The 26,960-nt window shown below is 43.4% G+C and overlaps 1 protein-coding gene across 13 annotated transcripts in view; it reads right to left on the bottom strand.

Moving 5' to 3' along the window:
- The window catches only part of LOC106588992 (focal adhesion kinase 1), a 252,781-nt gene that overhangs the window by 976 nt on the left and 224,845 nt on the right, over positions 1-26,960 (bottom strand). For 12 of the 13 annotated variants that reach the window (XM_014178602.2, XM_014178603.2, XM_014178600.2 and 9 more), the window contains 8 exons: positions 23,958-24,044; positions 20,605-20,742; positions 20,233-20,364; positions 13,806-13,868; positions 12,912-12,951; positions 12,652-12,755; positions 317-472; positions 73-153 (listed from right to left, as the gene is read on the bottom strand). In XM_014178602.2, the coding sequence (XP_014034077.2) occupies positions 73-153; positions 317-472; positions 12,652-12,755; positions 12,912-12,951; positions 13,806-13,868; positions 20,233-20,364; positions 20,605-20,742; positions 23,958-24,044 (801 nt within the window). The remainder of the gene's footprint in view (positions 1-72; positions 154-316; positions 473-12,651; positions 12,756-12,911; positions 12,952-13,805; positions 13,869-20,232; positions 20,365-20,604; positions 20,743-23,957; positions 24,045-26,960) is intronic. The other variant, XM_014178593.2, reaches the window with a different exon arrangement.

Here is a 26,960-nt window from a genome sequence, read left to right as displayed (position 1 = left end):
CAGACACAACAGTCAGAGTATCAACAGAGTCAGAAGCAATATGTTGACTTGTAATGAAGAGCTGTTTCTCACCTCTCTGTGTGTGCTTGCTGGTAACACTGGTATGGTCTCGTCCACTGTGGCCAATAGGGTTCTCAACGCTAGTCCCACCTCCTGTAAAAATAACCAGTATATCACTGTAATAGAAAAACAAAGCTAGAACGGCTTACAAACCAGTATCACTTGACAATAATATCCTCTTGATCAGCATATAATGATGATGATGATTCAACAACAAATGTTGTCTTTTATCGGCATCGATTGAAGCTAGCCTTACCTTGACCATTGGGACGTACTCCTCTGGAGGGGCTGGCTGGATCTTACTGGACATCTCTATAACAGCCTTGACCAGGCCTGTCACGTTCTCATATACCTTGTCGTTGGAGCGGTCCAAGTTGGCCGTGGGGGGAGGGCTGATCTCCTGAGGCTGGATCTACACACCACAGAGATGGGGGTGAGTTGGTTCAAATACAACATACTGAGGGAAGTGAATCTATCTCCTAGAAATCATTTTAGTTATTATATTTCTACAGTGAATCTATTATGATGAAATGTGTGATTGTACATTTTTTTCTTCACATTTTCAAACAGTCCATTTATATTTTCCAACGGGGATATACATTTGGGTGAGGTTTTTTTCTCGCCTGAGTAGCCTCATTTCACTGCCAAAATTAAAATCAGCAAAATACAACACAATGTCAAATACAGGTAGCCTAGTCAAATAATTAACATCCTATCACATTAACCATTACTCTCTTGTGGGAATTCCACTAACGGTCTGTATGTAGCCAAACGTAGCTGCTGCTCATTCTGTTTGCTCTAAAATGGATGAATGGTTAACAAAAGTAAGGCCCGCGTCCATAGAGACTCATACCAGCTCTACTGGTAGTACTGCTACTACCAGCAGTATTACACCTGCACCTGTTGAAGACACAAGTTGTTCTGCTTCCACGACCACATCCAATGCTAGCATCAGTAATTCTACATGTGTTGTTAGCCCAGCTAGCATGGACACTGACAGTTGTGAATATGATGCAGCCGAAGAGCTACTGCCCCCTTACCCGGGAAAGCACCGAACAACAGACAAGGACGTTGGACCATCGAAGAGGCGTAAATATGATGAGCATTACATTGATTTGTGGTTCACTTATATTGGGAGTAGTGCCTTTCCTCAGCCACAGTGTGTTATATGTGCAAAAGTGCTATCTCACAACTCGATGAAACCTTTACTCTTGTACAGACATTTAGATACAAAACATGCCAATTTGAAAAATAAGCCAAAGGAGTTTTTTGAGCGAGTATTAAGACAACTTTTGAGTAGTAAGACATGTATAAAAGCAACAGATACCATTAATAAGTAGGGGCTAGAAGTGTCTTATATGGTGAGCTACCGAGTGGCTAGGACAGGCAAGCCCCATACTATTGTGGAGGACTTAATTATTCCTGCTGCCGCGGATATGGCTGGGACAATGCTGGGGTAAAAGGCCAAAATAACTATACAGACAATGCCTTCATCAAACAACACTGTTTCATGACGCATCAGTGACATGGCAGGAGATGTTTTGAAACAATTACTGCTTCGCATACAAGCCAGTGAGTTCTATGCGTTACAGCTGGATGAGTCAACAAACGTGGCGGGTCTGGCACAGCTCCTGGTATATGTCCGTTACATTTCTGGGGGGTCAATTAAGGAAGACATCCTCTTCTGCAAACCATTGGAAACCAGGACAACATGAGAGGATATTTTTAAAGTACTGGACAGCTTTGTGACATCAAATGGACTTTGGTGGTCAAGATGTGTTGGTATCTGTACTGATGGCGCAAAAGCCATGACAGGAAGACATAGTGGAGTGGTAACACACGTCCAAGCAGTTGCTCCCGACTCCACTTGGGTAACACTGCAGCATCCACCGAGAGACTCTTGCTGCCAAGGGAATGCCTGAGAACTTGAAATAAGTTTTTGACTCCAGAAAAATTGTTACATTTGTTAAAGCAAGGCACCTGAACTCTCATGTATTTTCTGCACTATGCAATGATATGGGCAGCGACCATGTAACGCTTTTACAACATACAGAAGTTGGTTATCAAGGGGCAAAGTACTGACACGTTTTTTAAAAATAAAGTTTTCTTTACTGACCATAATTTTCACTTGTCTGACCACTTGCATGATGACGAGTTTCTCACATGACTGGCCTATCTGGGTTATGTTTTTTTCTCACCTGAATGATCTGAATCTAGGATTACAGGCACTCTCTGCAACTATATTCAATGTGCGGGACAAAATTGAGGCTATGATTAAGAAATTGGAGCTCTTCTCTGTCTGCATTAACAAGGACAACACACAGGTCTTTCCATCATTGTATGATTTTTTGTGTGCAAATGAACTCAAGGTTACGGACAATGTCAAATGTGATATAGTGAAGCACCGGAGTGAGTTGGGTGCCCAACTGCGCAGGTACTTTCCCCAAAAAACTGGATTCGTTATCCCTTTCATGCTCTGCCTCCAGTCCACTTACCGATATCTGAACAAGAGAGCCTCATTGAAATTGCAACAAGCGGTTCTGTGAAAATTGAATTTAATCAGAAGCCACTGCCAGATTTCTGGATTGGGCTGCGCTCAGAGTATCCTGCTTTGGCAAATCCCACTGTGAAGACACTGATGCCCTTTGCATCCACGTACCTATGTGAGAGTGGATTCTCGGGCTTCACTAGCATGAAAACTAAAAGCATCCTTTCAAGCACACCCTTCTCATTAACCTGTGGTGAGTTATTCACCATCTTCGATGAACAAATAAGGTTTTATATGTAAAATGGTTAAATAAAGAGAAAAATGATTGATTATTATAATATTATTATTTGTGCCCTGGTCCTATAAGAGCTCTTTGTCACTTCCCATGAGCCTGGTTGTGACAAAAACTCACACTCATTCTTATGTTTAATAAATGTATAGTGTGTGTGTGTGTGGCAGGCTTACAATGACGGCAAAAAACAACATTTGAGAGTGCGCTGACCCTGGTGCTAGAGGGGGTATGCAGCTGGAGGTTGAATGTTTGAAGGGGTACGGGACTATAAAAAGTTTGGGAACCACTGGTCTAGAGAAAAGAACCCAGGTGATTTTATGTGACTTGATTTTTGATGACTGCACAACCAGAACTGCCCTTCCAGCTGCCCTTCCAGCTGCCCTTCCAGCTGCCCTTCCAGCTGTCCTTCCAGCTGTCCTTCCAGCTGTCCTGCCAGCTGTCCTTCCAGCTGTCCTTCCAGCTGCCCTTCCAGCTGCCCTGCCAGCTGTCCTTCCAGCTGTCCTTCCAGCTGTCCTTCCAGCTGTCCTGCCAGCTGTCCTTCCAGCTGTCCTTCCAGCTGCCCTTCCAGCTGCCCTGCCAGCTGTCCTTCCAGCTGTCCTTCCAGCTGTCCTTCCAGCTGTCCTGCCAGCTGCCCTTCCAGCTGTCCTTCCAGCTGTCCTTCCAGCTGTCCTTCCAGCTGTCCTTTTCACTGGAACCACCAGGTGGTATAAAGCTAAAAGGGATTTCTTTCTGTAACCACTTGAAGACAGTAATTTATAGATTCATCATGTCGTTACAGAGTGAACATTAGATGACAGTATTTGCCAGAATTACTGTAGCTCGAGTCACAAGTCATGTAGAGCATACAATCTCTGAACGTGGTTGTGAACGACGTGTGATGAATTGGACCCCCAATACACCGAAACAAACATGTAGACAAACATACACTCTCACACACCACGGCCCAAACAGGAGGCAGAACCCAGTGGTGAGTCAGATTCTACGTGATATACTATAATCTACTAGACCACAGTTAGTGATGGTAACTATGACAACACAACCCTACATACATCATGCCATACCACAGGGAAGAGAGTCATCAATGAAGGCCCACATTTATCTGTTATTACTCCCACGAATTGATTCGACATCGTTACTATGACTGCCAAAATAACCATTACAGTCATTACTGAAATGACTGCCACTGAATACTAGGATGACTTGCTTTGGTTATGGCTTTCTTGCCAAGCTTCCATGGTTGTAGAACATAAGCCTCGATGAAGTGGCCTCATCCGGAGTATTTTTTTATTTAACCTTTATTTAACTAGGCAAGTTAGTTAAAAACAAATTCTTATTTACAATGACGGCCTACCCCGGCCAAACCCTCCCCTAACCCGGATGATGTTGGGCCAATTGTGCGCCGCCCTATGGGACTCCCGATCATGGCCGGTTGTGATACAGTTCGGGATCGAACCAGGGTCTGTAGTGATGCCTCAAGCACTGAGATGCAGTGCGTTAGGCTGCTGCGCCACTCGGGAGTAGTCCCATCCAGACACTGATCTATTGTATGTTCTAATGGTTACAGTTAGGATTCAGGCAGAGGAAACTGATCTTAGATCTGTGCCTAAGGGCCAATGCCACTATTCACTGGACTAAGAAGGTTTGATGACTTCCCCTGTGCAGTGGTAGAGAATGTTTTATTAGAGCGCTCCCCAGTGGTCAGACAGTGACTGACACTAACACAGACGTCTTACCCTCTAGGGCTAAAGGGCCACAACAGTAGGGTGAGGCACAGAGGCAAAACAAGGGAGTGCGATCGGGAGGGAGGGGGATGCAGGAGAAACAGAACAGAAGAGGGAGAAAGGATTAATACTGCAGAACCGAAGACAAAAGACAATATGCAATGCATCAACACAATACAAGCAAACAGAAGACAACATGTAATACATCAACACAATACAAGCAGACAGAATGCATCAACACAATACAAGCAGACAGAAGACAACATGTAATACATCAACACAATACAAGCAGACAGAAGACAACATGTAATACATCAACACAATACAAGCAGACAGAAGACAACATGTAATACATCAACACAATACAAGCAGACAGAAGACAACATGTAATGCATCAACACAATACAAGCAGACAGAAGACAACATGTAATACATCAACACAATACAAGCAGACAGGGCACAGCGTTTTAAAACAATGCAACAATACTGCCCTACCAAGCAAGAAGGCAGTAACTGCTCATAGCGTGGAACTGAAAGAAATGGCTTTTATTTACCTTGGTTTCACACTAACTTTATGCAGTTAACTGCTAACATGACCCCCATTTTCTCCAGAACACAATACAATAGAGGCAGGATACTTGTCCACCTGATTAAGCATTTATTTAATGTAGCAAAAATGACTAACTCATTTTCGACCAAATGAGCCGTTACTGCCTTTTTGTTTGGTAGGGCAAAATAGTACCTCCCTGTTTCACTCCGTTTTGAGCCAGAAAGAGAAAGATCTGAGTACTAACTGGATGTTGAACTGACAGGAAGATCTAAAGGCCTGCACTATCGTATTTGGAGGTAATGTATGGTATTCTATTGTGTTTGGAGGTAGTGTATGGTAATGTATGGTATGCTATTGTATCTGGAGGTAGTGTATGGTAATGTATGGTATGCTATTGTATCTGGAGGTAGTGTATGGTAATGTATGGCATGTTATTGTATCTGGAGGTAGTGTATGGTAATGTATGGTATGCTATTGTATCTGGATGTAGTGTATGGTAATGTATGGTATGCTATTGTATCTGGAGGTAGTGTATGGTAATGTATGGTATGCTATTGTATCTGGAGGTAGTGTATGGTAATGTATGGTATGCTATTGTATCTGGAGGTAGTGTATGGTAATGTATGGTATGCTATTGTATCTGGAGGTAGTGTATGGTAATGTATGGTATGCTATTTTGTTTGGAGGTAGTGTATGGTAATGTATGGTATGCTATTTTGTTTGGAGGTAGTGTATGGTAATGTATGGCATGTTATTGTATTTGGAGGTACTGTATGGTAATGTATGGTATTCTATTGTATTTGGAGGTATTTTATGATAATGTATGGTATTCTATTGTATTTGGAGGTATTGTATGATAATGTATGGTATGGTATTCTATTGTATCTGGAGGTATTGTATGATAATGTATGGTACATGGCTTTAACTATTGAGATCAAAGGAAGATGAGAAGGGAGCTTTGGACTGGACTTGGCTGGGTTCTATCTTGTTAGGAACCACTACTTTCCTTGAGCACTTCTATCCTCCACTGTATTAAAAGCCTTAGAGTTTTAACAGGGTTTTATTTTCAGAGCTAGAAGAAGAGAGGCCTCTCTAAGGGTCTCCCTTCAAACTGCCTGCCTAGAAAGTTACGAGAGGGAAAAAACACACTCTTCGAAAACAGTCTTCATTTCACTGGCTCCTTTCTAAATGGACAGTTGTTGGCGTTGCATAACTAGGGCCCAAAATAAAGCCCAGAAAGTGTGGTTTTCCCTGGGGCTTTTTCTGGGCCGGCTTGTCGGCATCTGTATGGAGCCTGTGTAGGGGTGGATGGTGGGATGACCCTGGCTGTGTAGGGGTGGATGGTGGGGTCAGGGTGGGATGACCCTGGCTGTGTAGGGGTGGATGGTGGAGTCAGGGTGGATGGTGGAGTCAGGGTGGATGGTGGGGTCAGGGTGGATGGTGGAGTCAGGGTGGATGGTGGGGTCAGGGTGGATGGTGGAGTCAGGGTGGATGGTGGAGTCAGGGTGGGTGGTAGGGTCAGGGTGGATGGTGGAGTCAGGGTGGATGGTGGAGTCAGGGTGGATGGTGGAGTCAGGGTGGGTGGTAGGGTCAGGGTGGATGGTGGAGTCAGGGTGGATGGTGGAGTCAGGGTGGATGGTGGGGTCAGGGTGGATGGTGGGGTCAGGGTGGATGGTGGGGTCAGGGTGGATGGTGGGGTCAGGGTGGATGGTGGGGTCAGGGTGGATGGTGGAGTCAGGGTGGATGGTGGGGTCAGGGTGGATGGTGGAGTCAGGGTGGATGGTGGGGTCAGGGTGGATGGTGGGGTCAGGGTGGATGGTGGAGTCACGGTGGATGGTGGAGTCAGGGTGGATGGTGGGGTCAGGGTGGATGGTGGAGTCAGGGTGGATGGTGGAGTCAGGGTGGATGGTGGGGTCAGGGTGGATGGTGGAGTCAGGGTGGATGGTGGGGTCAGGGTGGATGGTGGGGTCAGGGTGGATGGTGGGGTCAGGGTGGATGGTGGAGTCAGGGTGGATGGTGGAGTCAGGGTGGATGGTGGGATGATTTCCATCTAGTCCCCAACCCCCCCTGTCCTCCCTGCAGCCAAACAACTGCTTTTCCCAGGGAGAAAGTGGAGCGTATCCAATAGCTTTCATTTATTACTTTAGTTCCACATGAGCTGAGAATGATGGAAGCTGTTTTTTTCCTGACAGTCATTGTAGATTCTATATTTCTATGGACAAGCATGATGCCTGGTATTTACTGTACGTCTACATCATTGTGTTCTAAATGCAGACACACCTACTCATTCAAGGTTTTACTTTTTTTTTTAAACTATTTTCTACATTGTAAAATAATAGTGAAGACATCAAAAAGATGAAATAACACATATGGAATCATGTAGTAACCAAAAAAGTGTTAAACAAATCAAAATATATTTTATATTTGAGATTCTTCAAATTAGCCACCCTTTGACTTGATGACAGCTTTGCACACTCTTGGCATTCTCTCCACCAGCTTCATGAGGTAGTCACCTGGAATGCATTTCAATTAACAGGTGTGCCTTGTTAATTTGTGGAATTTCTTTCCTTCTTAATGCATTTGAGCCAATCAGTTGTGTTATGACAAGGTAGGGGGGTATACAGAAGATAGCCCTATTTGGTAAAAAGACAAAGTCCACATTATGGCAAGAACAGCTCAAATAAGCAAAGAGAAACGACAGTCCATCCTTACTTTAAGACATGAAGGTCAGTCAATCCGTAAAATTTCAAGAACTTTCAACATTTCTGCAAGTGCAGTCGCAAAAACCATCAAGCCCTATGATGAAACTGGCTCTCATGAGGACAGCCACAGGAAAGGAAGAGGATAAGTTCATTAGAGTTACCAGCCTCAGAAATTGAAACCCAAATAAATGCTTCTTAGAGTTCAAGTAACAGACAAATCTCAACACCAACTGTTCAGAGGAGACTGCGTGAATCAGGCCTTCATGGTCGAATCGCTGCAAAGAAACCACTACTAAAGGACACCAATAAGAAGAAAAGACTTGCTTGGGCCAAGAAACACAAGCAATGGACATTAGACCGGTGGAAATCTGTCCTTTGGTCTGCTGAGTACAAATGTGAGATTTTTGGTTCCAACAGCCTTGTCTTTGTGAGATGCGGTGTGGGTGAACGGATGATCTCCGCAAGTGTATTTCCCACCATGAAGCATGGAGGAGGAGGTGTTATGGTGTGTGGGTGCTTTGCTGGTGACACTGTCTGTGATTTATTTAGAATTCAAGGCACACTTAACCAGCATGGCTACCACAGCATTCTGCAGTGATACACCATCCCATCTGCTTTGAGCTTGGTGGAAATATTATTTGTTGTTCAACAGGACAATGACCCAACACACCTCCAGGCTGTATAAGGGTTATTTGACCAAGAAGGAGAGTGATGGAGTGCTGCATCAGATGACCTGGCCTCCACAATCACCCGACCTCAACCCAATTGAGATGGTTTGGGATGGGTTGGAACGCAGATTGAAGGAAAAGCAGCCAACATGTGCTCAGAATATGGAATGTTGGAAAAGCATTCCAGGTGAAGCTGGTTGAGAAAATGCCAAGAGTGTGCAAAGCTGTCATCAAGGCAAAGGGTGGCTACTTTGAAGAATCTCAAATATAAAATATATTTTGATTTGTTTAACACTTGTTTGGTTACTACATGATTCCATGTGTTATTTCATAGTTTTGATGTCTTCACTATTATTCTACAATGTAGAAAATAGTAAAAAAAATAAAGAAAAACCTGTGAATGAGTAGGTGTGTCCAAACTTTTGACTGGTACTGTTTGTATGTGTGACCTCTGTAAGTGTGTATATCTATCCACATGTGTGTCTTCAGTGTGTATATCTATCCACATGTGTATTCAGTGTGTATATCTATCCACATATGTCTGAGTACTTTGGGTTGGGCTAGCCTTGCTCTGTACTGTCTGAGGCTTGGCTGAGAGAGAGGGAGGGAGAGAGCTGATCTAGGAGCCCCGTTCTGTTGACTAGCAGCAACTTTAACCGCCTGGGCTCTTGGTGAAGCAGGGGAAATACTGACATGTTTTCAGAGCTTTTCCTGTCCTGATCCCCATCTGCTCTGAATCTGGCTATAGGTTAGAGTTCTCACCGCTCCTGAATAAACTGGGAGGACGTATTTACGTCAGAACTTATAACGGAACTGGTGATAGTCCGGTAAGAAATAGAAATCATGCTTGAAACGGCAGCAGTAACCCATAGCAACCAAAAGCAAATGCATTGTCTCCATGTTAAAGTACTGGTCTCTTTCTCATACAACATTATAGTGATACTTCAGTAACTCCCCTGAGGATGAGGGTTCAGGCTCAAGAGCTTTTCCTGACCACTAACCTGACCGGGAAAAACTCTGGGCCCTGCTACTCCTAGACCATGTGACCTGACCGGAAGAAACTCTGGGCCCTGCTACTCCTAGAGCATGTGACCTGACCAGGAGAAACTCTGGGCCCTGCTACACCTAGAACATGTGACCTGACCGGGAGAAACTCTGGGCCCTGCTACTCCTAGAGCATGTGACCTGACCAGGAGAAACTCTGGGCCCTGCTACACCTAGAACATGTGACCTGACCGGGAGAAACTCTGGGCCCTGCTACTCCTAGACCATGTGACCTGACCAGGAGAAACTCTGGGCCCTGCTACTCCTAGAGCATGTGACCTGACCAGGAGAAACTCTGGGCCCTGCTACTCCTAGAACATGTGACCTGACCGGGAGAAACTCTGGGCCCTGCTACTCCTAGACCATGTGACCTGACCAGGAGAAACTCTGGGCCCTGCTACTCCTAGACCATGTGACTTCACCAGGAGAAACTCTGGGCCCTGCTATTCCTAGTGTAGCTCTAGGTATGAGTCATGTACCTGGTCCCAGATCTATTTGTGCCGTCTTGACCACTGACCTGATCAGGTTCAGGTTCATCTGCCTCACCTAAAGCCCATTCTTGTGGGAAGCTGCTATAGACCACCAAGTGCTAACAGTCAGTATCTGGATAATATGTGTAAAATGCTTGATAATGTATGTGATATCAACAGAGAAGTATATTTTCTGGGTGATTTAAATATTGACTGGCTCTCATCAAGCTGCCCACTCCAGAAAAAACTGTAACCAGTGCCTGCAACAAACAGCACAGGAATGTAATCATCAACATGTATTGATCACATTCATTGACTCAGATGGCTCATTCATCACAAAACCCACTGATATTGCCAACTACTTTAATGACTTTTTCATTGGCAAGATTAGCAAACTTAGGCATGACATGCCAGCAACAAACGCTGACACTACACATCCAAGTATATCTGACCAAAATATAAAAAATAAGAATTGTACTTTTGAATTCCGTAAAGTCAGTGTGGAAGAGGTGAAAAAATTATTGTTGTCTATCACCAATGACAACCCACCGGGGTCTGACAATCTGGATGGAAAATTACTGAGGATAATAGCGGACAATATTGCCACATCTTCAATTTAAGTCAACAAAAACGTAAGTCCTCAGGCCTGGAAGGAAGCTAAAGTCATTCCGCAACCCAAGAATAGTAAAGCTCCCTTTACTGGCTCAAATAGCTGACCTGTTACCAACACTTAGTAAACTTCTGGAAAAAATTGTGTTTGACCAGATACAATGCTATTTCACAGTAAACAAATTGACAACAGACTTTCAGCACACTTATAGGGAAGGACACTCAACAAGCACAGCATAAACACAAATGGCTGATGATTGGCTGAGAGAAATTGATGATAAAATGATTGTGGGGGCTGTCTTGTTAGAGTTCAGTGCAGCTTCTGACATTATCGATCATAGCCTGCTGCTGGACAAATGTATGTGTTATGGCTTTACACCCACTGCTATAATGTGTCTAACTAACTCTGACTTTTTTTGTTGTTGCTAGAAGTTGTCTAACTAACAGAACACAGAGGGTGTTCTTTAATGGAAGCCTCTCAAACATAATCCAGGTAGAATCAGGAATTCTCCAGGGTAGCTGTTTAGGCCCCTTACTTTTTTCAATCTTTACTAACGAGATGCGTAAAGCCAGTGTGTCTATGTATGCGGATGACTCAACACTATACATGTCAGCTACTACAGCAACACTTAACTTGACTGCAACACTTAACAAAGAGCTGCAGTTAGTTTCGGAATGGGTAGTAAGGAATAAGTTAGTCCTAAATATTTCCAAAACTAGAAGCATTGTATTTGAGACAAATCATTCACTAAACCTTAACCCTCAACTACATCTCATAATGAATCATGTGGAAATTGACCTAGTTGAGGTGACTAAACTGCTTGGATTGTAAACTGTCATGGTCAAAACATATTGATACAACAGTAGCTAAGATGGAGGAGAAGTCTATCCATAATTAAACGCTGCTCTGCCTTCTTCACAACACTATCAACAGGGCAGGCCCTACATGCCTTAGTTTTGTCGCACCTGGACTACTGTTCAGTAGTGCGGTCAGGTGCCAGAAAGAGGGATTTGGGAAAATTGCAGTTGGCTCAGACTAGAGAAGCACATCTGGCCCTTAAAAGTACACGGAGAGATAACATTAATGACATGCATGTTAATCTCTCATGGCTCAAAGTGGAAGAGCGATTGACTTCATCACTACTTGTTTTTGTAAGAGGTGTTGACATGCTGAATGTACTGAGCTGTCTGTTTAAAATACTAGCACACAGCTCAGACACCCATGCATACCCCACAAGACATGCCACCAGGGGTCTCTTCACAGTCCCCAAGTCCAGAACAGACCATGGGAGGCACACAGTACTACATAGAGCCATGACTACATGGAACTCTATTCCACATCAGGTAACTGATGCAAGCAGTAGAATCAGATTGAAAAACAAGTAAAAATACACCTTATGGAACAGCGGGGACTGTGAAGAGACACACACAAAGGTACAGACACATGCATATGCACACATTGTGATATTGTTGTATGATGGAATTAAACATTTTGTATTGTAGATATGTAGTGGTGTAATGTTATATGATGTACTGTTTTATCTTTTATTTTATATGTAATGTAAATGATTTAATATGTTTGAACCCCAGGAAGAGTATCTGCTGCCTTGGCAGGAACTAATGGGGATCCATAATAAACCCCAGGAAGAGTATCTGCTGCCTTGGCAGGAACTAATGGGGATCCATAATAAACCCCAGGAAGAGTATCTGCTGCCTTGGCAGGAACTAATGGGGATCCATAATAAACCCCAGGAAGAGTATCTGCTGCCTTGGCAGGAACTAATGGGGATCCATACTAAATACAAATTGCACAAACAAATGTAGGACCACGCTCAACCAAGCTGTGATGGTGACCCTGGAGTAGGACATTAAGACAGTGTTGTCTTGTTGCTGTGATGGTGACCCTGGAGTAAGACATTAAGACAGTGTTGTCTTGGTGCTGTGTTGGTGACCCTGGAGTAAGACAGTGTTGTCTTGGTACTGTGATGGTGATCCTGGAGTAACACATTAAGACAGTGTTGTCTTGGTGCTGTGAGTGTTTCTGTACCTTGACCCCCTCGTTGTAGCTGTCTACGGGGTTGAGGCTGGCCAGACTGCCCAGGTGGCTGGGGGCTCCAGGACGAGGAGGCTTCTTAGGAGGGGCCACATGCTCTGAGAGGAGAGAGAGAGAAGGAGGGAGGAGAGTTAATGTGTGTGTGTGTGGGGGGGGGGGGGGGGAAATACATGAATATCAGAACACATAGAGTAGATAGACTCATGTTGCCATTCCAGTATGTGGAGTGACATATGTCCTGAGGACTGTCTTACCTGGTTTCCCCAGTCCCACTGGTTGGTATACGTTTCCTGTCTGAGGGGAAACATAGAAACACAAACAAATGATTAGAAAGGCACACTGGCACTTTTCTGTCTGTCTGTCTGGCTGACTGTGCTTTTCCAACAGCACTCTGGATTAGGGCTTCCCATGGGCCCAGTGTGTTTCAGTGTTGTTGTGGGTACCCTGTGGCTAACAGCACAACATATCTCAGACCCTCAGAGACAAGCAGACAGCTACATTTCTCCAGCTCCTCCTCAAAACCCTCTTCTCTCTTGATTTGAACACACTATGGTGCATTCTGATGTTTCCTCTTCTCAGAGCAGAGACCCACTCAGCCCAGTTTTGTTCTGTAATTACTGTGTGAATGGGTCTGGTTGGTTTGTGGGTGTTCTATAGCTGACGCCTGTTTTTAAAGATTATCCAGCAGCAGAGAGAGAGAGAGAGATGATGGCATGAGAAACTGTTGCCACAGTTCAGTTCCCACCCTCCCTAGTCCCAATATGTCGTCCTAGTGGGACTGGGCTGGTTCAGAGTGTCCAGCTAGAACAAGGCTGTTCAGTATCGGTCCAGGAGGGCCGAAACACTTCTGGTTTTCTCTCCTTCTAACAAGGGACTAATTCAGACCTGGAACACCAGGTGAGTGCTGGAACTACCAGGTAGAAAGAAAGAACAGATGTGTTTGGGACCTCCGGGACCAGGACATCCCTAAGGTAGTATATGTGTATATTACTGAGGCCAGCGCTATAAAATTCAGACAAAATGTCTGTTGTAAAAATGATTGAAATGGAAAAACGTAATAAATACATTGGTTTATTGAAAAACAATATTTCCTGCTCCGTCCCTCTGGGGTATGAACCTAAACAAACGGTGGGTCATGGGAAACTCACCGGCCCCTGGAGACTGCAGTCCTCCCGGTCAATGCTGCCCCGTGAGTTCCTGGATTCTGGCTTCTGACGAGAACACATAGCAGAGGGTCAGAGAACTTTCTAGCTACATCTGACCACCTCATAACCACAACCTCAAAGATTAAAACCTCATCACTAAAACAAATGTTACAGTAGTCTTGAAATAGAATACTATAGAGTCTGTTTCTTACAACATAAGATGAAATGACTGCCGATTTCTCACTCGTGTTTAATTCCATGAGAGCATAGAACTCACAATTCTGTTTGAAACAGATCTGTTCTTTTATCTCGCTGTGTTAACCCTCATTCCCTGCTACCAACAAACAATACTAAATCAACCAATCATCCATCCAGTACAATCTAAAATATATTTCTGCCACCCTGACTGACCACAAAGATATGCAAACACAGACAGTGCAGTGAGATAACTATTTGCACAGAAGGAATCTTCAGAGCTTCAGGAGCACCTTGTTGAGAGTTAAAGATCTTTCCAGGTATCCAAGTACCAGCAGTACAAATCCACACAGAAAGCCACCAAAACAACCACCACCCCTTCCCAGCCATGATCTGTACCGGTTTTCCAAAGCAGGACTTGAAAAGGTGCATCCTCTGAGCTCTGTGAAAAGCGGTGGTCCCATCGGCAGAGTGAGACAACCAACAGACTGACGGTTCTGCTGCTGGATGAGGAATGCTTAAACGTGTCTGACGGATTCATGCAGAGACTGATCCCACAGCAGACTCCTTTTGCTCTGTGGCAGACCTCCTTCTCTCTCTCCCTCTCTCCCTCTCTCTCTCCCTCCTTCCCTCTCTCCCTCCCTCCTTTACTTTCTCCCAGTTGATGATCTCAACCCTTATTTGTGTACAGGAATACATAATCATATGAAACCAAATATTTCACACAAATCACATGAATAAAGATAGTGAATGTATAAATGCTACAGTGGCTAAGGTATACAAAGCAAGACCACGTCAGTGTTGTCGGTTCCGTTGCCAGATCTGCCTAAAGGATCGTTCTAATTCTGAGAACAGCATGAACACTGGCTGAGATTTCCACCCATCTTCACCACATTATCTGGCGGCCAAATGAAACCGGCAGCATTAATGATTGCTCTCCTTCTGAACCCTGGCTGGCCAGGGCTGTGGATAAACAGACGCAGACCAAAATATTTTCCACAGGAAAGCCTTCTGGGAGGGAGAGGGATCATGAAGGGGTGGGGAGGGACTGTTATCACAGAGGCTGGCTGCTCAAATACCAGAACTGTTAAAGATCCCTTTAAATCCAGTCTAGAAAACTCTTAAGTCCTATGCAATTGTCTTGTTGGATGCGGCAACACCACAAACATTTTCAAGTGCCACAAATTGTATCCTTTATCAATGTATTATTTCCACGAAGGTAATTTTCAATATATTGCTCAAACAATGTAGATGGCCTATTCTGGACATGGATCATTTGATTGTATGAGTATTAAATATGAAATATAAAGCCAACAGCAGCTAGGTAGCACTACTGTCATCTTTAACCATCATATAGTTCATATCATCAGTCTAGCTCTCCAGAGAGTCTAGCTCTCCAGAGAAAAGAGAAGGGTTCTAGAATGCTGGCTGATCCCTGATTTTCCCTCAGGAGATGAGTTTGTGGTCACAGTTCGGGTCTCTCTGACACATTCACACTCAGACCCACACCACCCACGCACCTTTACAGCTTTGTTTTTCAAATGAATCCCCTTTTCTCTCCATATCAAAAGGCTAGGGAGAACATCACTCTTCCCACCTTATTTCACTGAATGAAAACAACAATGATCTGGATCTCCTCCAGCTTAGAAAAACAACCCCAGGAGGGGGACGGGCTAAAGATTGAGCTAGTAGAGAAAACACTAGTGTGCGTGACACTGTAATCCAATCCAGATGTTTACCCCAACTAAACAGTCCGCGGCATACTACTGATATAATGGTTCTGGGAGAGACTGACTGGATAACAGTTCATTGAATAAAATAAAAGCAAACCCAAGTGTATTTACTATGACTGTGAACAGTGATTGTCTCCACCCAGCTATCTTAAGATGAATGCACTAACTGTGATCAGTGGTTGTCTCCACCCAGCTATCTTAAGATGAATGCACTAACTGTGATCAGTGGTTGTCTCCACCCAGCTATCTTAAGATGAATGCGCTAACTGTGATCAGTGGTTGTCTCCACCCAGTTATCTTAAGATGAATGCACTAACTGATCTGTGGTTGTCTCCACCCAGCTATCTTAAGATGAATGCACTAACTGATCTGTGGTTGTCTCCACCCAGCTATCTTAAGATGAATGCACTAACTGATCTGTGGTTGTCTCCACCCAGCTATCTTAAGATGAATGCACTAACTGATCTGTGGTTGTCTCCACCCAGCTATCTTAAGATTAATGCACTAACTGTGAACAGTGGTTGTCTCCACCCAGCTATCTTAAGATGAATGCACTAACTGATCTGTGGTTGTCTCCACCCAGCTATCTTAAGATGAATGCACTAACTGTGAACAGTGGTTGTCTCCACCCAGCTATCTTAAGATGAATGCACTAACTGATCTGTGGTTGTCTCCACCCAGCTATCTTAAGATGAATGCACTAACTGATCTGTGGTTGTCTCCACCCAGCTATCTTAAGATGAATGCACTAACTGATCTGTGGTTGTCTCCACCCAGCTATCTTAAGATGAATGCACTAACTGTGATCTGTGATCAGTGGTTGTCTCCACCCAGCTATCTTAAGATGAATGCACTAAATGTAAGTTGCTCTGGATAATACTCAATTGATCTCAAAATCCACACGGCTAAATGTGAAAAACCCTGTTAACTCCTCATTGATTGACTGAATTCTTACTAATAACCACCATAAACATTTGTCTAGTGGGGTATATGATCTCAGTGATCATTATCTCATAATATGTATTAGAGATACCAATCAGCAAAAACACGACTTTTCGTTTAATTAAGGGACATTTAACAAAGTTAAGGTTCTAACCTGCCATGTTCTACTCTGTCTCCTGTATTCCTGACCCTGCCATGTTCTACTCTGTCTCCTGTATTCCTGACCCTGCCATGTTCTACTCTGTCTCCTGTATTCCTGACCCTGCCATGTTCTACTCTGTCTCCTGTATTCCTGACCCTGCCATGTTCTACTCTGTCTCCTGTATTCCTGACCCTGCCATGTTCTACTCTGTCTCCTGTATTCCTGACCCTGCCATGTTCTACTCTGTCTCCTGTATTCCTGACCCTGCCATGTTCTACTCTGTCTCCTGTATTCCTGACCCTGCCATGTTCTACTCTGTCTCCTGTATTCCTGACCCTGCCATGTTCTACTCTGTCTCCTGTATTCCTGACCCTGCCATGTTCTACTCTGTCTCCTGTATTCCTGACCCTGCCATGTTCTACTCTGTCTCCTGTATTCCTGACCCTGCCATGTTCTACTCTGTCTCCTGTATTCCTGACCCTGCCATGTTCTACTCTGTCTCCTGTATTCCTGACCCTGCCATGTTCTACTCTGTCTCCTGTATTCCTGACCCTGCGTTGGCTCTACAACATTTCTCCTCAATATTTATTCCTCTGGCAGATGAACACGCCCCTTTGAAACAATTCATAGAACTGAAAGAAAACCAAAGGTTAGATCTATCTGTCATCCAGATGAGAACTCAGGCCTGGGTCAAAGCAAGGAAAACTGACTCTGTAGTGGACTGGCAATATTTCAGACAAACTGAGAAACAGATGTACTATCTTGATTAAGAAAGCTAAATCAAAAATACTTTTTAAGCTCTCTTTGACCGCTGGTGATCCTTCATTTTTGAAAACATTAAATGCACGGAAGCATACAAATTCCTCTTCTTCCCTGCCTAAGCAAGTTCTGTCTGAATCTGGCATCATAAATGCGAAGAATGGGATAAGTGATGCTTTTAATCCTTTTATCATCTCGGCAGGATTTTTATTTGAGAGGAACTGTGGTTTAATTGACCCTGGTCAGTCAATCGAATCCTCTTCCCTCTGCCCGCCTCTAGCTGACTTGACAGTTAACCCGTCAATTTCTAGTGAATCTTTGTTTTCATTTCAACAATTTACTATGATGTGATGCGTTGCCTTGCTTAAGATTGATGTAAAAAAAAATAACCACTGGGGCTGATATGCTTGATCCATTTCTGCTGCAGCTCTCTGCCCCCCTGCCTGCTGAATCATTGTACTCCTGCCCCCCTCAAATTGGCCTAGACCAGGCTGCATGTAACTGCTTTAAAAATTACTTTACAGATTGAACTCTATGTGTATCTACTGATGGTGTTAAATCAGGTTTTCTGGACACAACAAAAGGTGTCCCGCAGGGTTCAATTTTGGGTTCTGTACCTTTTACTGTTAACATGAACAATATTGACTTGTAACCTGCACTTGTATTCCGATGACACTGTTGTCTATGCTATGGCCCACACGGTTGACCAGGCTCTATCTGAACTATAATCTGTCTTCATTAAATTACAGAAAAACCTTATTGACTTGAAATTAGTATTGACTGCAGGTAAAACTAAGTATATATTGTTCTTTAGAGTGCAAAAATAACTGATGATTTATTTTATTTTTATTATGTATTTTGGATGGTGTCCATATTGATCATGTCCCTGCTCACAAATATCTGAGCATCTGGATAGATTAATATCTGGATAGATTAATATAAGCATATTGATTAGGGCTCCTGAGTGGCGCAGCGGGATAAGGCACTGCATCTCAGTGCAAGGGCGTCACTGCAGTCGCTGGTTCGAATCCAGGCTGCATCACCGGCTGTGATTGGGAGTCCGTCCCATGGGGCGGCGCACAATTGGCCCAATGTCGTCCGGGTTTGGCCGGGGTAGGCCGCCATTGTAAATAAGAATTTGTTCTTAACTGATTTGCCTAGTTAAATAAAGGTAACATAAAAAAATGTAATAAATAAATAATAGTTAGTTACGAAGCTGAGAATGAAAATGGTCTTCCTCTATAGAAATAGGTCCTGTCCCTTGCTAAATAGAAAGCAGATTATTCAGTCGACATTCCCATCGGTCCTAGACTATGGCGACATCATCTATATGAACGCAGCTGCCACTTCATTAAAGCCGTTAGATGCAGTTCTCTACCAGAAAGTTGTTTGGCCCTTTTTGATGTCATGTATAAAGCCCTTTTACAAAAGCTCCCACCGTACCTAACATCATTACTAAACTGTAGACTTATGAGTTACCAGCCCACGGTCTCAGGGATTGCTAACTTTTGAAATCCCTTGTCTCTACTGAATTAGGTGAATCCATTTTTAGTTTCTTGTACCTTATTTCTGGAAAAATCTTCGAAATGTTCATAAATGTGATGTTCTGGTGTCACTAGGTCAATTCAGAAAGCTGATTGAGGATCTTATTACTGATGAATGTGTTTGATTTTTATGACCGTGTTTTTCTTTCTGTTTGCATTTTGCATTTATATTGATGTGTGTATTTCATGTAATTTCTGTAATTCAGGGCTCATCTGACATTAAATCTTACGTAGAGAGAGTATGTCTCTCAGTCACAAGAATCAAGTGATTGATAACGAGGGTGTAGACTGAGGTAGAGAGCATATGTTTCTATTTAGCAGGAGTTAGTGAGGTACAAACAGAGGATGAAAGGTGGTGTCACTAATACACATCCTAATTGGGGATCCAAATAACCAAAGGTGAGATTGCGAGTGTATTAGCTGGTGTTTTAGCATGATAGCAAGAGGGAGCCAGTGTGGGGTAAAAGATGAAGTAGCCAGATGGTACTGGGTGAATAAGGTCGATAAGAGGCTGTTACCAGGAAGATCTCCTTCTGCTCCAGCCAGCGCTGGTCCTCAACCTCTCTCTCTCTCCATTTCTCTCAGGATGGTGTGCGTGTGTGTCAGTAGGTGGTGAATAAGGGTCTGTTAAGGTGTCTCCATACATAGCTTTGTTTTACTTCTAGCAGAACTCAGCTAGGCGGAGTGAACGTCTGTGCTCACTCGCATACTTAAAATACAGTCCTTTGAAAAACTAGAGACAAGTACCGCTTCCTCAAAATAGTCAGAATTAATCTAACACAACTCAAGAAATCTCTCCTTAATTTTGACATTTTTGTAGAGGAGGACTTTGTTGCGCAATTTTACATCAAACTAATGTTTGGTGCAGTATTTCATAAGTGAAAAAATGTGCATGAAAACTAGTCTTATGTCGTTGAATGACAAACATTTCATTTGACAAATCCCTACTGTTGACCAATCACTGACGAAGGGGCGTAAACTTCAGCTACCAAGCTCCGATAAGCCTCAATAAAAAATGTTGTGCGATCCAACAGCCCCAAAAAAACCTGCCGAAGACCAAAATGGATAAAAACATCACAAACTGTTTCGACTGGGAAGCATACGGTAAGCTTTACCAGGAAGCACTCCTCCTGCTCCAACCAGCGCTGGTCCTCCTCCATCTGCTGCTGCTGCATCATCAGCCTCTCCACCATCAGTTGGGGGGGCAGCACCTGGCCCAGACCACGCATGTCCAACGCACCTCCGTCCTGGGAGAGGGAGAGGGGGAAGGGGGAAAGACAGGCAGAGGGGGAGGGAAGGAGAGGGGGATTGAGGGAGAGGGAGGTAGAGAGGATAGTGGATTAGTATTAAGCCTCATCTGTGATTGCTAGAGATGTACCAAGCTCAGACAATAGCTGATGAAATTCAGCAATTTCGCCTGAATACAATTGGCAGAATCACATAGTAAGGAGAGTATACATGTATATTTTTGTGGAGCTCTCTCTCACCTCCATGTTTGGGGACCACATGGGGACGTCTCCTGGTCGGTGGTGGTTCCAGGCCTCCTGAGGGTCCAGAACACCGGCCTGGGGAGAGTACCCTCCACTGGGCATAGCGGGAATAACGTGGGGGCCAGGGTACCCAACCTGGATATGGTAGGACAGACGACAGGTGAAAACCCCATTTTGTTTGGAGAGAGGATTGTGATGATACAAAAGTATTGTCTGTGAGGCAAGGCTGTTCATCATATAACATAGGCCCCAGTTAGCATTTCAGGGGACAGAGAAACACTTAGCTTTCAGTATAACGCAGTACCTCATTATTTACCCTCCAGACACAAAGACCTCTGGGACTTTATGTATATCTGAGCCTATATGTGACATGTGACATTAGCACTGGCTGATAAATATCCTAAAAATAACTGACCTGAAAATAAAAGACAATAACCTATAAATATGCATACCGGCACATAGAACGCCTTTTAAGGCGATAACGTAGTCGAGAGCGATAACAACAGAATCTGAGAGTGGATTTTTCCGCAGATGGAATCTGCCTTAAGTCAACAACGCCAGCAGTTTAAAAAAGTGTTGCAGGAAATTCCCGCTGTCAGCAATGTATTACGGGGAGCTGAGGTGCTGTAAAATAACTTAGTTTGGGGAGATATAATTTCTCATTCTCAATGCATTCACTATTTCAGCTCAGCTGCCATGGGAAGATAGATAGAGGGCAAGCACGTCACGTCACCATAAATTCACCATTTTACGCAAGATGATAAAGTTGATCACGTTCTCCCCCTCTACACACCACTAGCTAGTAAGAACCAAACCACTGCCAAGTAGCTAGAAAAATATTCATTTAAATACATTTACTAAACCAGTATGGTCAGTACCTTATTATCAATGGAAATGGTTCAGATATCTAATGGTAACGGTATAAAGTAATAAACAGTAATACCACAGATATAGAATCAATAGAAGAGACGTGGAACCCCATTCTCATTCTATGGGTAGTACACAGTAAATCAAAATCACATTTTATTGGTCACATACACATATTTAGCAGATGTTATTGCAGGTGTAGTGAAATGCTTGTGTTCCTAGCTCCAACAGCACAGTAGTATCTAACAATTCACAACAATACACAAATCTAAAAGTAAAAGAATGGAATTAAGAAATATATAAATATTAGGACGAGCAATGTCTGAGTGGCATTGACTAAAATACAGTCAAATAGAATACAGTATATACATATGAACCGAGTAAAGCAGTATGTAAACATTATTAAACTGACTAGTGTTCAATTATTAAAGTGACCAGTGATTCCATGTCTACATATATGGGGCAGCAGCCTCTAAGGTGCAGGGTTGAGTAACCGGGTGGTAGCCGGCTAGTGATGGCTGTTTAACAGTCTGATGGCCTTGAGATAGAAGCTGTTTTTCTGTCTCTCGGTCCCAGCTTTGATGCACCTGTACTGACCTCGCCTTCTGGATGGTAGCGGGGTGAACAGGCTGTGGCTCGGGTGGTTGATATCCTTGATGATCTTTTTGGACTTCCTGTGACATCGGGTGCTGTAGGTGTCCTGGAGGGCAGGCAGTGTGCCCCCGGTGATGCTTTGTGCAGACCACACCACCCTCTGGAGAGCCCTGCAGTTGCCGTACAGGCGGTGAAACAGTCCGACAGGATGCTCTCAATTGTGCATCTGTAAAAGTTTGTGAGGGTCTTAGGGGCCAAGCCGAATTTCTTCAGCCTCCTGTGGTTGAAGAGGCGCTGTCGCGCCTTCTTCACAACGCTGTCTGTGTGGGTGGACCATTTTAGATTGTCAATGATGTGTACACAGAGGAACTTGAAGCTTTCCACCTTCTCCACTGCGGTCCTGTTGATGTGGACAGGGGCGTGCTTCCTCTGCTGTTTCCTGAAGTCCACGATTAGCTTCTTCGTTTTGTTGACGTTGAGGTTATTTTCCTGGCACCACTCCGCCAGGGCCCTCACCTCCTCCCTATAGGCTGTTTCGTCAATGTTGGTAATCAGACCTCCTACTGTTGTGTCGTCTGCAAACTTGATGATTGAGTTGGAGGTGTGCATGGCCACGCAGTCATGGGTGAACAGGGAGTACAGAATGAGGCTGATCACGCACCCTTGTGGTCCTCAAATTTGCTTTGTTAAAATCCCCAGCTACAATAAATGTGGCCTCAGGATATGTGGTTTCCAGTTTGCACAAAGTCCAGTGTAGTTCCTTGAGGGTCGTCGTGGTATCGGCTTGAGGGGGAATATACACGCTGTGACTATAACCGAAGAGAATTCTCTTGGGAGGTAATACGGTCTGCATTTGATTGTGAGGTATTCTAGGTCGGGTAAACAAAAGGACCTGAGTTTCTGTACATTATCACAATCACACCATCAGTAGTTAATAGTCTTCCCTGTGGCTCAGTTGGTAGAGCATGGTGTTTGCAACGCCAGCATGGTGTGTGCAACGCCAGGGTTGTGGGTTCGATTCCCACGGGGGGCCAGTACAAAAAAAAAAAAAAAAAATGCATTCACTACTGTAAGTTGCTCTGGATAAGAGCGTCTGCTAAATGACTAAAATGTAAAATGTAAAAAAAAAATGATCATGAAACATACACCAGCACCTTTCTTCTTCCCGGATAGTTCTTTATTCCTGTCTACGTGATGTACTGAGAACCTAGCTGGCTGTATGGACGGGGACAGTATATCCGGAGAGAGCCATGATTCCATGAAACAGAGTATGTTACAGTCCCTGATGTCTCTCTGGAAGGAGATCCTCGCCCTGAGCTCGTCTACTTTATTATCCAGAGACTGAACATTAGCAAGTAATATACTCGCAAGCAGGGGATGGTGTGCACGCCTCCTGAGTTGAACTAAAAGTCCACTCAGAATACCTCTTCTCCCACGTCGGCGTCTTGGAGCAACCTCTGGGATGAGTTAAATTGCCTTGGGGGGTACGAACAAAGGATCCAAATCGGGAATGTCGTATTCCTGGTCGTAATGCTGGTGAGTTACCGCCGTTCTGATATACAAAAGTTTTTCCGGATGTATGTAATAACACAAAAAATGTTCTGGGCTAGTAATATAAGAAATAACACACAAAAAGAGAAAATACTGCAAAGTTGCTTAGGAGCTAGAAGCAGAGCTGCCATGTCTATCGGCACTCATTCTCTGTGTTAAAAGTGTGTTAGTATAGTATATTATAGTATAGTATAGTAGAGTACAGTAGTAGAGTACAGTAGTATAGTATAGTATATTATAGTATAGTAGTATACTACAGTAGTATAGTATAGTATAGTATAGTATAGTATAGTATAGTATAGTAGCGTACAGTAGTGTAGTATTGTATAGTACAGTACCTGGTAATGGTTGAGCTGTCCAGCATGCTGAGGGCTGGGGTAGAATCCTTCACTAGAGCGAGGGCTGGGGTAACCAGGTCTGCTAGGCTGCTCAGAGAGGGGGTGACAGATCATGCAGTAAGCATACTGAAGTACACATGGGATAGATAGACTTTCTACAGGGTGTGAACCCCATCTATTGGACAGGGAATGAGAGTCATTGTATCAAGCTACCTAAAATATCTAAGGGAAAGGGGGATACCTAGTCAGTTGTACAACAATGCCTTCAACTGAAATGTGTCTTCCGCTCTGAATCAGAGAGGTGCGGGGGGCTGCCTTAATCGACATCCACGCCCGGAGAACAGTGGGTTAACTGCCTTGCTCAGGGGCAGAACGACAGATTTTTACTTCGTCAGCTCGGGGATTCGATCCAGCAACCTTTCGGTTACTGGCCCAACGCTCTAACCACTAGGACACCTCAGAAATGTTTACACTATAACCCCAGTCTTAATCGACTTTTAGATGCAAAGCACCAAGCTATCCTTTGTAGAAATCTTGGAAACAATGGCATGCTTGACATGTATCTACATTCCAACCATAGGATGGCGCTGCATCCCATATCCAGAGATAAAATCAGATAAGAAAGCTTTATTATTCTTAGATGAGGAAACTATTTATGGAGAATATACAATCATTACACATAAAAAATACAGACGTTGAATCCCACAAACTAGTAACTAAACTTTTAAAAACAAAAAACAAAAGTTTTATGTGAGTATGCATTAGTCTGAAGCCAAAAAAGAAAGGACATTCACATGAGCACCACAATGCCTACTCCACCCATGCTCTACCAAGTTTTTCCAGTACACAGCATTCACCTACTACAATAGCTATGTTGGTCTATTGTATACCGAACAAAATTATAGATGCAACATGCAACAATTTCAAAAGATTTTACTGAGTTACAGTTCATAGAAGGAAATCTGTCAATTGAAATAAATTCATGATGCCCTAATCTTTAAATTGCACATTACTGGGCAGGGGCACAGCAATAGGTGGCCACTGGGGAGCCAGGCCCAGCCAATCAGAATACGTTTTTGCCTACAAAAGGGCTTTATCACAGACAGAAATACACCCCAGCACCCCCCTCCCCCTCAGACGATCCCACAGGTGAAGAAGCTGGATGTGCTGGCTAGCGGAGTAGAACACCTGTTTAGGAGAGGTGCTGGCTAGCGGAGTAGAACACCTGTTTAGGCGAGGTGCTGGCTAGCGGAGTAGAACACTTGAAACAGAGAAGGAGAGCCGCACACTCTAGCTGCTAAGATGCAATAATTTTATAACCAACGTTTCAACAGCCAAGCTGTCTTCATCAGTCATCATAAAATAATGAAGACAGTTTGGCTGGGTGCTGGAAAACCTTGGTAGAGCATGGGTGGAGTAGGCATTGTGATGCTTGTGAATTTCCTTTCTTTTTCGGGCTTCAGGCCAATGCCTATTTCTCACTTAAAAGGTTGTTTATTGTTTTGAATTTTCATGGTTTTTAAACCCGAAGGTGATTATACAAAAGTCTACAACATTTCGCATGCAAAAGGTGTATTTCCAAAATGTAATTGGCGCATCCAGGGCCTAGTTTCCCAAAAGCATTGTAAGGCTAAGTTCATCGTTAGAACCTTCGTAGGCGCATCGTTAAATCTCAGAGATGTTTCCCAAAACCATTGTTACAAAAGTTGCACTTGAAAACACTTGTTATTTACGGACTGCCACAGATCACTCGTAGAACAGCTATCTGGGTCGTTAGATGCTTATTTGCCCTTCCGCATCAATTTATGTACAGAAGTTCAAGATGCCGATAACTTCAGAATGAAGTTGACTACAATACAAAGTTGCCAATGTCTTTGCAATTGTTATAAACAAGCAAAGGGTAAAAAATAACGACTGCATTAAAAGATCAATACAGTAGGCTACATAGTCCTATATATTTCAATCATATTGAAATCAATTTCATGTTCAATTTATTGAGTTCTGTTTTGCTAATTGTAGGCTACTGTCTGTAATTTTTGCCTCAATTTCCTGTAGGTCTAACAACATGTGAGCAATGTGCCAAATATTTGATTTAGTGCATAGTCTAAGCATTAGAATAAGCTGGCTCAATATTTGCAGCCATAGGTGATCATTTCTTTCTAGGAACTTATCCGTCGTCAGTATCCAATGTTAAGGTAAGATTTGAATGGAAAACACTGATCCGAGAGCAGCACTGCCTTTCTTTCGATCCTATCAATAGACATATGCTCTAACGACGCACCTATTTAAAGTTCTCCCTACGCAGTGTTTTGAGAAACGCATGCAAGTTCTTCGGCCATTATAGAAATGGAGAATTGTTAAAAAATCTAATCAAACTTTATTTGTCACATGCACCAAATACAAGTGTAGACCTTACCGTGAAATGCTTACTTACAAGCCCTTAACCAACAGTGCAGGTCAAGAAGAGTCAAGAAAATATTTACCAAATAAACAAAAGTTAAAAATAATAATTTTAAAAAAAACTAAAAATAAATTAATAACAATAACAATAATACAGGGGGTACCGGTACCGAGTCAGTGTGCGGGGGTACAGGTTAGTTGAGGTAATTTGTACATATACAGTTGAAGTCGGAAGTTTACATACTCCTTAGCCAAATACATTTAAACTCAGTATTTCACAATTCCTGACATTTAATCGTAGTAAAAATTCTCTGTCTCAGGCCAGTTAGGATCACCAATTTATTTTAAGAATGTGAAATGTCAGAATAATAGTAGGGAATTATTTATTTCAGCTTTTATTTCTTTCATCACATTCCCAGTGGGTCAGAAGTTTACATAGACTCAATTAGTATTTGGTAGCATTGCCTTTAAATTGTTTAACTTTGGTCAAACGTTTTAGGTAGCCTTCCGCAAGCTTTCCACAATAAGTTGGGTGAATTTTGGCCCATTCCTCCTGACAGAGCTGGTCTAACTGAGTCAGGTTTGTAGGCCTCCTTGCTCGCA

The sequence above is a fragment of the Salmo salar genome, chromosome ssa27 (assembly GCF_905237065.1).
Source record: "Salmo salar chromosome ssa27, Ssal_v3.1, whole genome shotgun sequence".
Lineage (NCBI taxonomy): Eukaryota > Metazoa > Chordata > Actinopteri > Salmoniformes > Salmonidae > Salmo > Salmo salar.
This window is presented reverse-complemented; position numbering and strand designations above follow the sequence as displayed.